The 13768-nt window shown below is 40.7% G+C and overlaps 1 protein-coding gene across 4 annotated transcripts in view; it reads right to left on the reverse strand.

The window, feature by feature from the left end:
• The window catches only part of PARD3B (par-3 family cell polarity regulator beta), a 447999-nt gene that overhangs the window by 302385 nt on the left and 131846 nt on the right, over nt 1-13768 (reverse strand). For all 4 annotated transcript variants that reach the window (XM_052791531.1, XM_052791532.1, XM_052791533.1 and 1 more), the window contains exon 3: nt 914-1085. In XM_052791531.1, the coding sequence (XP_052647491.1) occupies nt 914-1085 (172 nt within the window). The remainder of the gene's footprint in view (nt 1-913; nt 1086-13768) is intronic.

Raw genomic sequence — 13768 nt, forward strand, 5'->3', positions numbered from 1 at the left:
AATGCTGTCAGCATACTACTGCTTTACAGGCAAACAGTAAGAGGATTCACCTTCAAACTGTTTTTGAAAGCTTCTGTATGTAGTATCTGGGTGACAGCTTGGCCTGCTCTCAATCCAAGAAAGTATTTCAAACTGCTTTGTGTTCAACGTACAAGACTTTAGCTCTTTATAATTGGAAACCAGCATCTGAACTCTTGGCCTTCCAGGCACCCTGAAACAACACAGGGGACCAGAGTTGCAGCACTTCACATAGTACCCTCTGATATAAGAGGGAATTAAGCAGAAGCCCCTCCTAATCAGTCTGCTCACCTGAAAGTCAGATAGGCAAACAGACCCTGCTGTGCAACTTCTTCAAAGGCAAAGAGCTGAACTGTTTACAACCAGCATCTCCTCCTTTCTACCTCCCAAGCCCAAAACAGGGCACTAGCTCAGATAATCAGCAAAAGTATTTGCACACAGCAGTTTTACACTCATTGAACCCAAGTTCCTTAACAAAAATGCTGGGTTTTTTTTCAGTGACTTTGTTATTTGAAAATACCTTGCATAGGTTTCATCTCTTCCGCTCTCAGAAGATTACAATGAAGGATTGTCAGCGGCCTACCCAGTCAAAGAAAGGAGAAAAAATAGAGAGACCCCAGCTGTATGGATGGGCATAACATACAGCAGGATACAAGGCTCACGTGCAAATTTGCCATGCTCAGTTGCAGTCTTCAGCATCAATTTTTCAAAAGCCCAACTTTTGTCCTTACAATTGTCTTCACTGAATTGCAAGGCAAATAATGGGGTGCTAAAAAAACCTCTTTAAATACATAAAATCGGACTACAGACTTACTCAGAAAAGAAAAACAGAAATAAGAAAGTACTACATATTGGTCAAGAAAATTAAAAAAATAACCATGCAAGATATACATACCCAGTTTTAGGGCAGAAGGAGTCACTTCAATCTCACCACCAATCGGCTGAAAGGCAGCCAGCTGAGCCGCTACCTCCGTCTCAAAAGAGTCTGGGCTATTTCTGTCTGTCAAATTGCCATTGGTGCCATCAGTCTTTCGGTGAGTTTCTTGCTCATCATAAACAGCAATCAGCTATCAAAATAAAAGGTAATGCAGTTTGTATATTTAAACTTTTTTTTCTTAAAGTAAAACTTACTCTTCCTTGGGAGTACAAAAAGAACTATCTTATTTCAGAACAGCTAACAATAAACATACAGATTCATGAAAACACATACATTTGTGTTTAAATACACTGACTTCAATGTGACTTAAGTATATGCTTCAGCACCACCCTGTGCTGACATGCTTTTCTCAGTGCCACCATTAGTGAGCATTTTACATGGTTACAAAATTTTTTAGGGCTGACCAGGCTTAAAAACACAGAACAGGGTTTAATTCTTGGGGGTGGAGGCCGTTATTATCTTAAAAAATTTTAGTGCTACTGACTGACACACTGCACAAAGCTAAAACAAGCATGGAAGCTGTGCTGAGTGAGCGGATACATGTTTCATATATAAGTACATAGTAATTACATTCCAAGGACAAGATACATCCAGCACACTGACAGAATGCAGAGTTTCCCTAGTCGCCCAACCTATGCCACTGCAAGGATGAAAGTTTCTTGGTCCAGCTAGGTACATATACACACAGAGGTCTCTACCCACCAGGTATCTTTCATCTCCCCTTCTCTCCTGCAAGCTTGTACCAGACATGTTGTTTCTGAAAACCCTCCCCCAGTCACTGACTCTTCCACAACTTCAAGCGGACAGGAAGGTCAAGATTAAGCAACGACAGACTGTGAAGTCTGCTGTCCAAGTTCACATTAATGTTGACATGAAAATGATAAAAAGCCACCATAAAAATAATTTTTTGCCTCAGCTAACCTGGCCTTTCACAAGGATGTTCCTTTTGGTCCTCCTAATACAAAGTGATCAGATAATGCATGTACAGCTTCATCAACAAGTGACACAGATACATGTGGCTGGCTGTAAATTGTGTTACAGTTTGGGGGTGGGGGAAGATTAATTCCCAATGAATTTAAACAAACTAGAAGACTTGCTGTTCTCAACCAACAGGACACTTGACATCCCAGGGCCCTCTCCAAGAGCAGAGGAGATAACAGCAGCAGTTCAAGCACTTTTCCTGCCCCGCTACCTGATGTGGCATAGTTCTCGTGCCATACAATGACAAACACTTTGCCCAATAAGCATTGTACAAGATATCTTTATCTTAAGGTATTCATTTATTTCACTTTTTCTGAACTCCTTTGGATTATCCTAAAGTTTTTCTTAGCTAATCCTCAAAAAGACCACAACACACACAACTGGTTAGGCAATGTCAAGATATACAGAAACAAGTTTAAATGATTGATTTACTACTTTTTCTCTCTCTGTTGTTTTAATGTATGCATACACACTCACTATTTAAAAATATTAGTACATCAAATCTCCTCTGACACTTCCAAGAAGTGCCAAAAATTATATCCTATGATAAATAATATACTGAAACAGAGACACAAACATTTAAAGGAACTCATTTGCCTAAGGGAAGAAATGAATATATGAGAGGGAAAAGAAAAGAAAAATGAAAATAAAAATCCTGAAGTGCTTCTAAGGAAGAAACTGACATTTTCAGGTCTTCCACTCATTTATAATTTGCTTGCTAGAAATGTGTCAGCTCATATTTACCAACACATATTCCAGAGACACACAAGACCCTGTTAAATCCCCGTTAAACAATCAGGTAGAAAACTTGCTCTCCTTTTCCATACAGAGCCTGTTTCCTTTCCACAGCCATACAACTAGCTCTTAAAACATACAATTTGGGTTTTTATTTGTCCAAAGCATATAGGAAAGATTAATTCCAGCAACAAAGACAACTCTCTTTGTACCTTATTCCTGCATTACAGAGAAACTACCCAGGTGTTCACACTGCATTCATCACCAGGCCATCGCTATGCCCCACAACTACATACAGCCAAACAGGCTGCCTTAGAGCCAGACACCAATAGATCACTGCAATTTTCTCCAGTACCAAGAAAAAAAAAAAAACAACACTATGGTGTCTTTCATTTGTTTCTAAAATGATTCCTCATGTTCATGTTATTATGGAAGTCCATCGTGATTCAGGAAGTTCCACAACTATTGCCCACCAAAAGGTTTGCTTTCTCAATCTCACTTTTGCTGTGGAAACTTAATTTCTAAGAAAAAGGCTGTTACTAATGAAGAGGAAATTTGAGATTGTGTAGGGCCACGGCACTGAAAGCACTTTAGGTAATAGTAGGATACGAAGTTCACTTGAGCATTTGCAACGTAGAATAGAGTCAGTGGAGCTCAGCTGTAATTTGACGGGAATAAACAAGTGAATTCCTCAACTGGACCAAGCCAAGTTTCCCCATGGTTTCACACCCTACCATATTAAATGCTATATTACGTTGTAATACTCTATGCTTACTACACCAGGATGTTGCAGAGGCCAAAAGTAGGGGTTGACTCAAAATTAGACAAACTGATACAACAGACCAGCAAGAACTGTTAAATGGAAACATGCAAGCACTACCTCAGATTCAAAAGCCCCCAAAACATGTAGTAATAAAAACCAGAAAGGTAAACCAAGAGAACATTGATATTATAATTACCCTATTTCTATATGCTTTCTTCAAGTATTTTCCACTGGTCACTAGCAGAGTCCAGAGCAGCAGTCTGGCCCTGCACAGCCACTCTTGCAGGCTCACAGACATTACAATATTATCACATACTTAGGTTTCTAAGCACCGTATGTTTTCCTTATTCCCCTGAAGTTCGAATGAAACTTTAGCAGAAATGATAATATAAGATTATTTTAACAGATAAGTATAGTCATGGACAGACTTCTGACAGCTGTAACATAATGGTAGCTTACCCAGCAGTCAGCCCAGAAAGACAAACTGCATTACAGCTACACCACAATAATTTCACTGGCTTCCTGGGACCGGTGGTCCTGCTCCTGCCCGCAGCGTGCCACTTTCTGGGGCAGGCAGCCATGGCCCGTGGTCACCTAGTCACATACCCACTTCTCCTTCTGAAGGGGTCCCAGGGCCGATCAGGAAGAGCAGGGACCTGGGAGCAGGCAGGCGCTGGCTGTGCAACTGCCATCCCAGTCAGCTGCTCCCTCGAGGGCAGGGGGAGTTCTGGATGTGTGCCTTGAGCTCAGGTTACGGCTGATGGGTTCAGATGACCCGGCCTGCAGAGGGTCTAGGACATTAGCGAATGACCTGATCTGCAGAGGGTTTTGGGTAGTAGTTTTGTAGGAGGACCCGATCTGCACAGGGTCCAGGTTAAAATAAAGTTTTGATTGTAACAACAACTTAGTTGAGTCATTGCTCCACTGAGGATCCCTAAAGCACCTGCCCTCGTGTTGGGTGACACTTCCCAAGAGCTAACAGGTTACAAGTCAAACAACTGCCTTGAGTTCAGGCAAAATGACATACGGAAATCACAGTGCCCAAAAGTGGACAAACCCCCCAGGTCTTCACCTGCTTAATTATATGGAAGAATTGGAAATGGTTTGACGGTTGTATCAGTTCTGCATCTTAAAGGGGCTGCCGCTTTCATTCACCTATCAAGAAGGTTCAGCAGATGGAGACACATCAGCTCCTCTCCTCCCAATTCCCGCAGCAGAGTCAGGAGAAAAAGACACCTCCACCTCCACCCCCCTTCCCAACCGTACCCACACCAGCCCTCCATTTCCACACTCTGAGCTGGAGCAGGCCGGGCACAGGTGCAAGCCAACAGCAGGCAAACACCTGCAACACAGCCTGGCAAATGGCCAGAAGAAGATTTCATCCAAGCTAAACCGCATAGGCCTCACGCCTGTCTGAAAGCGGGGAAGTTTCTTACTGCTGTCATTCTTCAAGAGACTTCAGTGAAAAGCCCGCAGTTCCCTAGTCTACACCTAGGCATTATTTTGACAGATTAAAAAAACCAAAGGAGAATCTATTTCTTTACAGTACGGAACACACCATTAATTAAGTAACATGATCTAGAGTTAAACTCCCATTTTTTAGAGAGTGTGGAAAGGAGATCCTTCAGTACTGCATGCAGAGGTAGCAAAGATGCAATGCCTTTCCTCACCAATGAAATAAACAGCCATTTGTTTTCTAAAATGTTTATTTGGGAGAGAACTCCTCAGGACTGCAGTTGCAGGAGCACCTTATCAGTAGCAATTCTAACATTATAAATACCCTGCTAATCAGTCAAAGTATTATAAATATCAGCTTCGGCCTTTCAAAGGGAATGAATACAATTAAGGTTATAGAAATTAACTATTCATAAATAATTGTAGTAATTGACTTCTCATTTCCAGTATGGAAAATTCTTTAATTGGAACAGACTGCCAACCTCTTCTGATAGAAAGGAAAAGAACAGAACTTCAGGACACATTAAGAAATACCTCACAAGCATATCGTGAAAACAAAAACACTGTTTGCAACACTAGTTTATTCTTTACCAATTCAATATTTATAAATATTGAGAGTTCCGTAGGTCAGCTGATTTCTATTTTTTTTTAAACACATCAAAATATTACTCTAGACATTTGTAAACTGTAGAAGTTGTACAAAAACACAACAGAGTACTAGCACACTTGCTGTACTCAAGTATCTCCTTTTTTTAAAGGTTCTTTAAAGAACACGAATATTTACTGTGAAAGTTATCTACGTATTTCTGTATAGGTAAAATGGTTCTACCCCAGTATTATTGTAATCTATTTTAACAACCTACCAGTTACCTAGACAATCAATAAATTATCACAATTTAACACTTATCTGTCATTTTTGATTACTAAACTCCTCTCTGCTGATACTGACATACTCACAACACAAGGCACCAATAATGGAACAGTTCTATTTTATTAGCATTTTTGTTGATTTTAAGTGGCAAACTTATTACAAGGCAATGTAGTACAGCCAAATTTTAACTTTGTATGATGTCCTATGGCACAGCTCTTTCAATACTTTACTGATATTTCAACTGCAAAGCTTGCAGAAAAATTACGTGACTATATTCCCAAATACACAGAGCAACACACACACATTCGATTAAGATCAACCCTCATTTACGAAAAGGTGGGTAAATACCAACAGCAGACAATGATGTTACTGATTGAAAGGGACTGAGGACAAAGCAGCAGCATGTTTTATGGGAGGGAACTACTGGCCACGAAGATACAGAAAATTGATGCAATGTTTCATTTAAAAAATCCCCACAAGACAAAATGCTCCCCTACCCCCGTTCCCATGTGAAATGTTACATTTTCCAGGGCCTTTCAGTCCTTCCAGAACTAGTTGCACTCTACTCTGTGAACTCACGCCGCAGCAGCTTTGCTGTCACTCCGCTTGCAGGCAGCTGCAGAACTGTGTTTGAGTGCATGGCTCAGACGCACCTATACGCTGCAGCTGCGCTTCACCGTGTACAGGGATATACTATACACCACACACACAAGAAGCAGTAAGAAGAAGTCCTTCCAAATTAAAATTGCAACAGTTTCGGTCTAGTGCTTGCTAACTGAGCTCAATTAAACATAAACAATTTTGTGGAGTTTCAGAATTTCAAAGAAAAACATCCTCACTTTTGAACAAGTAGCAGAACTTCACAGATCTTGCTTTAAGCCACTTGTCTGTTAACCCAGAAAGAGCTGACTTTCCATTACCCTATACACCATTTTAAATAAAAAGGTTTTGTAATTATTTCTCTCTTCGAACTATACTTTTGACAACTAGATTACTGTTAATAAGGTTAAAACCTGTATATTTTACTAGCTTTTCTGTACTGAATTGGTAAATAGACACCACTATTTCCTTTTTGACCCCAAACACCAGGCATGTACACAAGGTATTAGGGAAGAAATGGCAAAATAAAAGCTTGCTTGCAATTAAATTAATCAGCTTTCAATTACTGTCAGGATGAAATCACTAAGAGCAGTTCTCAGTCATAGGCTAGCATCAGTACGCAATTGAAAAGACGCAATTTTCAATAGCTGAAATAATATATTCAAAAGCACAAAAAGGAATTAAATGCTCAACTTGTATTAAATTTTTTGTTCAAGCTGGATGGAAATTTTTCCTCTTAATTTTTCCACATTCAAAACTTCATTTACATTCTTCTCTCACTATGGACAACAAAAGGTAGTAAAATTGTCAGTTTCTTCAAGACCCATTTGTTTCCTGTTCAGATGCTCCCTGTCCATGACTTCAAATACTCATTTAAGAAAAAAGCCTGTGGTTTTTTAATCATATCTATACTTCTGACAGCCAGTGCTCCTGTGGGAGTCATTACTAGTTACTTATAAAATGATGTGGCAAAAAAAAAATCTCCCTTTTTTGGGTCAATTAGTAAAGACTTCACACAAAGCACTCGCATCTTAACAAAGAGCCATCAGGAAGGGTGAATGAATAGCTCGGTGACTATTTCATTGAACTTTGTGACATAAGGAGAAGCTATGGCTCAAGCTACAGCAGCAAATGACGTTCACCATAGCATCACACTACCTTGTTCTCTGATCCCTCAATTTGGGATCTATAGGATTAATCTTGTATTTACCCCTACACACACATCACAGAGGTAGAAAGACACACAGTGTTTCTGTATGTGACACACTGATACCAGAATACAGCAAAGTTCAAAATAGAATTTAAAAAAATTGTAAGATCAGAACTTTAATTCTCCCCAGGTGCTTGCACCTGCAAACAACCAGACACAGATGGAGCCAGGCTGCAGTTGACAGTAGCCTACATATGACCAATGCAAAAAGGGAAAAGGCATCCTTCCCTCTTTTTTTCTTTTCTCCTTTCTTTCAGCAAGGTTATGCATTTGGCCAGGTCAGTTCTTTACTCCAGCCATCTAAGACACTCGAGCGCCAGCACCAACACAAGATAAAGGCAAAGCTACCTCTTTAGCCGGCAGTTTGCACCAGGCCATCTTAAGTTCAAAATCTGACATCTACCTTGAGGCTGCTGTGGCCTGACTTTCCTCCTTCCCCAGCCACTAGTTTCTACTGCTTCTTTACACAGGTGCTATACCTCGCTAGATCCATGGTGAGTCCAGACTGTTCAGGAAACTAAACCAGGAAGAAAAGCAACTCTCCATCCTCCAGCTGCTTCAGCTCTGTGAACCACACAAAGCAAATTTCTGTCAACACATCACTGAGTTAACATCTCCTTAGACTGCCATTGTCTTTAATCTTACAGTAGTGATGTGTATCTGTCTCCTTTAATGAAGATGGACCAATGTTTGTGCCCTCACACCGTGACAGCACGCTAGAGTGGTGTGCACATACATGTCATGAAGTCTGAACATAACAGCAGGAACATTTCTGCAGTTCTCTCAAGGAGTTCATCTTCCTAACAGAAACTCCCCTATGTGCGCGGGTTATACTTGTAACTTATGCCCACAAGGGGACAAGAACACTTCAGATCGAGGCAAGAAGACCGAGAGTAAAGCGTACCATACGTTGAGAAAAAAAAAAAATTCATAAAGCCACTGTGGAAGCTGTCTCAGAGCTCCACAAACTCATTAATGTAAAATCAGATTTTATACATTACTTATGAAAGACTCCTGTTCAAATGGTTAAAAGATGAAAGACTGGTAACAGTGTAACATAGACAGAACTAAGGTAATTAGGGTACCTCAAAAATGGATGAAAATGTTATTTAATTTTTCAATTTAAAACTTTCCTGGAGCTCTACAGCCTTTTTTCAATGTTCTTTCAAGGTATTCTTCTGGTATATACTGATAAGTATTTGAAATGTTATTCTTGCATAATAGTTTGCCTTGGAATTCCTTTAACTTAAAATAAAGGCTGTCAAGGAAAAATACCAATATACACACCATATGGCAGCCTTCCTTCACACCTACATATGACAACAAATTACGGATATATTACATGAAAGCTATGTTGATTAGCTCCTGTTGTTTACCTACATGCCAAAACTACATACACCAAAGTATCTTCCCAAAGACCACCTGACACTTTTCCTACCCTTATTAGACAGTACCAAAAGAAATCTGAATAAAGGTAGCCAAGAACAGAATCCTACTGCACACAGCACAAACACTGGTAGCCTCTGCTCTCAAAACTTTCCAAGGATACAAGGAAAATGCAAAATAGGAAGAGAAGCAGCATGCCTAAAAAAGAGAGACCAGGTCCAGACCAAGTCCCAGCTCTTTCTGGAAGAAGGGAAAGGAGCATGCCAATGGCAGGCAGGGATCCTTACCCAAGTCAAGTGACAGTGCAGTTGTTTTGGCACAACCCAAGGGACAGAGCAGGGGACAAAATGAAGAATGGAGGGTGGAATATGAGACTAGGACTGGTAGAGCCCTGCAGGATTTATTTCTGTTTAAATGCATAGGGCCACTGGAGGTCCTCGATACTGCCAAATGCTTCAAATGTTTGTATTTCACCATAAACAGGCACCATGGCAAGAGGTGATGCTTTAAATAATAATTTTCTTCATAAATTAAGCTGAGATTTTAAAATCATCACTAAGCTGTAAAAGTTTGTCCAAACAGCGAGATAGCAATTGTTTCCAGTCTTCACATTTTAGTCAGCAGATCTACTTCCCAAGAAATTTGGAGCTCCTCTTCTTGCCCATCGCTTACTACATCTAAAAGAGAATTAATTAGAGACAGCAATACGTAAAGAAAGAACTGCATGTTAACCCTCTGGAGGTCCTTGCCCAGTCTCCCTGCTGTGCCTGTGCTGTGGCACTACCAGTCACCCAGTGGGGTTTTTGTTTGCTGAAGAACTACGCTGACTGCACTTACTTGAATTTACTAGATATGTGGTTACTGACATCACAGCCATGGGAAGGGGTTCAAACTCTCCATTACTTCTGGGAGATCAAAACTTCTGGACCACTTTGTTACTACAAGTCTTGCATTTAGCGCTCAGTCTTGTCACTGAATTTGAGTAACTAGCTAAATTTATGAACCTGAGTTTCTAGATCTCTAAGTTTCTTAACAGCCTGCTGTAATTTCTCTTACGGCTTTTGTTGTGGTTTTCTTTAATTGCTGTTTTGGGAAGGTCCTCAGCTATTCTACAAAGGGAAAAAAGAAAAAAAAACCCACAAAACCTGTATTAAGAAATCATGCCTATGAAAACCCTTTTGTGCATGCTTTTCAGAAAGTCTAGCTGTTGTTTTTGTGTGTGTGATCAAATCAAAAGATATCCTTATCTTCCTGTTATTTCCCTGTAGCTGGACTGGTAGGTTTTGGGGTTGGTTTATTTCCTTTTTTTTTTGAAAGGTCATGGCAAAAAAAAAAATCTACCTGATTGATGAGACCTTATGTACTACTTCTTCCTGTCCAACCTATTCCTTCATGGCCACACGTGACTGTACTTCAAACAATGCAGCTGATTGGGTACTTAACATTGATATTTGTGGCAAAGTTTGATGAGCCCTTCAAGCGTGACTGAGATGTAATTTTTTAAGCCACTTCGTAACTACTTGAGAGCTGTTATGGAGATCCATAGTAACAATACAGACATTCCTTGAGGGTTGACTCTGGATAGCTTCCCTGGCAGATATAAATGCTAGTGCTAAAATGTCAAGTATTTGTAATTATGATGGCGGATGCATAAAACACATAAAACAAGCCTTATTAGGGTTGATTGAAGTAAATATACCAAAGGACATTCCTCCTTTCTTCTGCAAAAGGTTCCTCTTCAGTGCTATTTGTAGCCTGTCACACTCATTATGTTCTCATGTGAAATAGCTTCTGAGTTTTCCTAGATAACAAATGCCCTTTGTTTTTATTCTTCCTCTATCCAAGTGAAAAAACAAATGGAAGGAAGACTGTAAAATGCAAGACTGATTATTTCCTTTCTGTTTACCGTGAAACTGAGTACTTTCACCTATATGGACTTTACAGAAGATGAGCTAATTTTGGAGAGTCCATTTAAAATGGCACTATAAAAATGTAGATACTAATATCAAAGACTGCATTACTTACTAGAACTGTGCTTGTCAAATGCACTTATTGCAGTCAGTCATTGAAAAGGAAAAATGTACTGTGCCATGGTGTCGGAAATAAGACACTTTATTCAGAAATGAAAGTAACACCTTAGTTACTATATTGTGGGTAAGCACCAATAAATGTTCACTTTCATAATATGAATTAGAGTAATTCCATAATATGAATTATCCTACCTTAAAATACTACTTTAATGTTAAATTAACATCTTAGTCCAATTCCATTGGCAAGCCTCCTATAGAACACACAATAAAACAAGCCAGTAAACAACACAAAACCCACTTGATAGAATGAGCATCTTCAACAGAGAACCCACAGTAACACTGGATACTCCAAGCCACACATGGAGAAGTGAGGCAGAGGGGTGGAAACCAGACAAGGAGAGCTCAAACCGCTCCCAATTCCTATTGCAGCACAAGGTGTTCCTGCAGCCCACTCCTACTTTAGCAGGCACCTTGCCTGCTATTCAGCAGACCTCTCCAGCAAACTGCATCAACCTCTTCTCCCAACGTTCTCACCCCTTTCTGGATGCTTTTGAAGTCCTGGAAAAGCTGGTGGGTTGTAAAAATCCAGCCTGTTGGGCAGTCCTGATTTAGGGCACAAAGAAACGTTTAAGTGGACTGCTGCTGAGCATTTAGTTACAGACAAAGCTGCAAGAAAAAACTCAGCAGCTCTTGGACTTGCAAGCTCCTTCATTGCTGGGGCTTTTTAACAGGGTTTCTAAGGAACCCAAAGTGGGAACAAACAAGCATCAATCCAGCCAGCACAGAATCATGTGCAAGTGGTAGCAGGCGTGTGGATTCACACTTGCTAGCACCCACAGTACCCTCAGTCCTCCTTTCCGGTAGTTTCCTTCCCACTCCACTCATACCCTGTGCATACTTGTCAGCCCATCCACACACGTGTTTGTGGACTCTCCCAAATCTCCATTAACTGTCTGATCACTATGATGCCATTTAAGGTGGCTGAAATACTGCACAGCTTTGTATAAAAGGGGCAGAAGCTGATGTGGAAGCAAGAGAGAGGCTGTTACTGAAACAAGGGGAGTCAAAAGAATCTCAGTAGACATAATAAGGGGGGATGAAGGATGATGTTTAGTGCTTACATTGTTGAAATTAGCTGAGGCAAAGACAGTCTTTGATAAGAAGAGCTAGTCCCAAGGACCAGCCAATGAGGTAAAGACAGCTCCTGATAAGAAGCAGGAGCAGGCCCCAAGAGCCAGCTAAGACTGGTCCTGCGGCTTGGGTGAATACCAAGAAATCACTGAGCCTGCGCAAGAAAAAAGGTTACTAGCGGTGACGAAGAGGAGTCATCTATCTTCATCTCTGCGACCACCAGACGACCACCATAAAGAGGCACTGCGCAAGCGCAGTTGAGAGGAGACTATGGAAATGACCTCTCGGAGCTAATTTTAATATGGAGCGGGGATAGGTCATGCATATGTATAGGTGTATTGTGAATATGTAACACTTGACTGTATAAACTTGAGACAAACTGCCGAGTGCGGCGCGCACGACTTTGGTGGGACTACCCCCCGTGCGGCCCAGCGCTGAATAAACATACCTACTTTACAATCTCACTGATTGTGGAGTCTGTTTTCCGCACGTCATTACCTGCTAGCTTTCCCCATTCCAGTCACATCTGATCTGGATATAGGAACTTATAGGGCTGAAAGGGAGCTGGGAAAAATTACTTTAGCGAGCCCATCACCGTTTCTCCTAATTGCTCTGCTTCTAACCCTTCTTAGCTACAAATGCTTGAAGAAAACATTGGCCTTCAGTACACTACCAGATGTACTTGCAGTACCAACTTGTTCCCTTGTTCTCTCTTCTAGTGTCTCAACTGCATATAATGAATACAAAATTTAAAGAAGCAGAGTCCTCCAAGGTAGTTTGTTAAGCTTCAGATTATATAGACATGTGAAAATCCTCAGAAATTTAAAGCAAAGTAAACTGTGGTGAAGAGGCATTATACCATTTCAGTAACATCAGAGGGTATAATTTAAATTCTTAGGAATCTGCATGGCTCTTCATACTCTAGGCAATCATTTACAATGTTAAAAAGCACTTTGTATTTGTAACTAAGCACTTCAACTTTCATCTCTTTTCCAGATTCCAATCTAATAGAGTAGGGCCCACAGAACAATTTAGGTTGGAAGGGACCTCTGGAAGTCACTGGTCCAGTCCTTCATTCAAAGTAGGGCCACACTGGCACTTAGCTCAAACTTTAAAGTTGGCTTAGGTTGCTCAGAGCCCAACTCAGTTTTGTGCATCTCCAAGGATGAAGATTTCATAAGTCTCTGGGCACCTGTTCCAGTGCTTGACCACCCTCATGGTGCAAAAAAAAGTTTCTTCTATCTTATTAGAGTCTTCCTCATGACCACTTCATGTCCATTAACTCTTGCCTTCTCACTGCGGACTTTCAAGAAGGTGGGCTGTAGTGTCCCCTACACTCTCCCATTAAGTAGTTGTAGACAGCAATAAGATCCCCCTTGTCCTATGAAGTTCTCTCAACCTCTTCCCCCACTTAATGTGTTCATTCCCTGATCACATTGGTGATCACATGCTGAGCTTGCCCCAAGTATGTCAATGTCCTTCTTGCACAAAGGAGACCCAAACTAGACACAAAAGTATAGCTGTGGCCTCTCAAGTGCCAAATTCAGGGGAGGAATCACTTCCTTTGACTTGATGGCTACACTCCTGCTAAGCACCTGAATGTGCACTTAGCCTTCTTAGCTGTAAAGCTAAGAAAAATCCACATCAACTT

This window comes from Harpia harpyja, chromosome 7, assembly GCF_026419915.1.
Source record: "Harpia harpyja isolate bHarHar1 chromosome 7, bHarHar1 primary haplotype, whole genome shotgun sequence".
NCBI lineage: Eukaryota > Metazoa > Chordata > Aves > Accipitriformes > Accipitridae > Harpia > Harpia harpyja.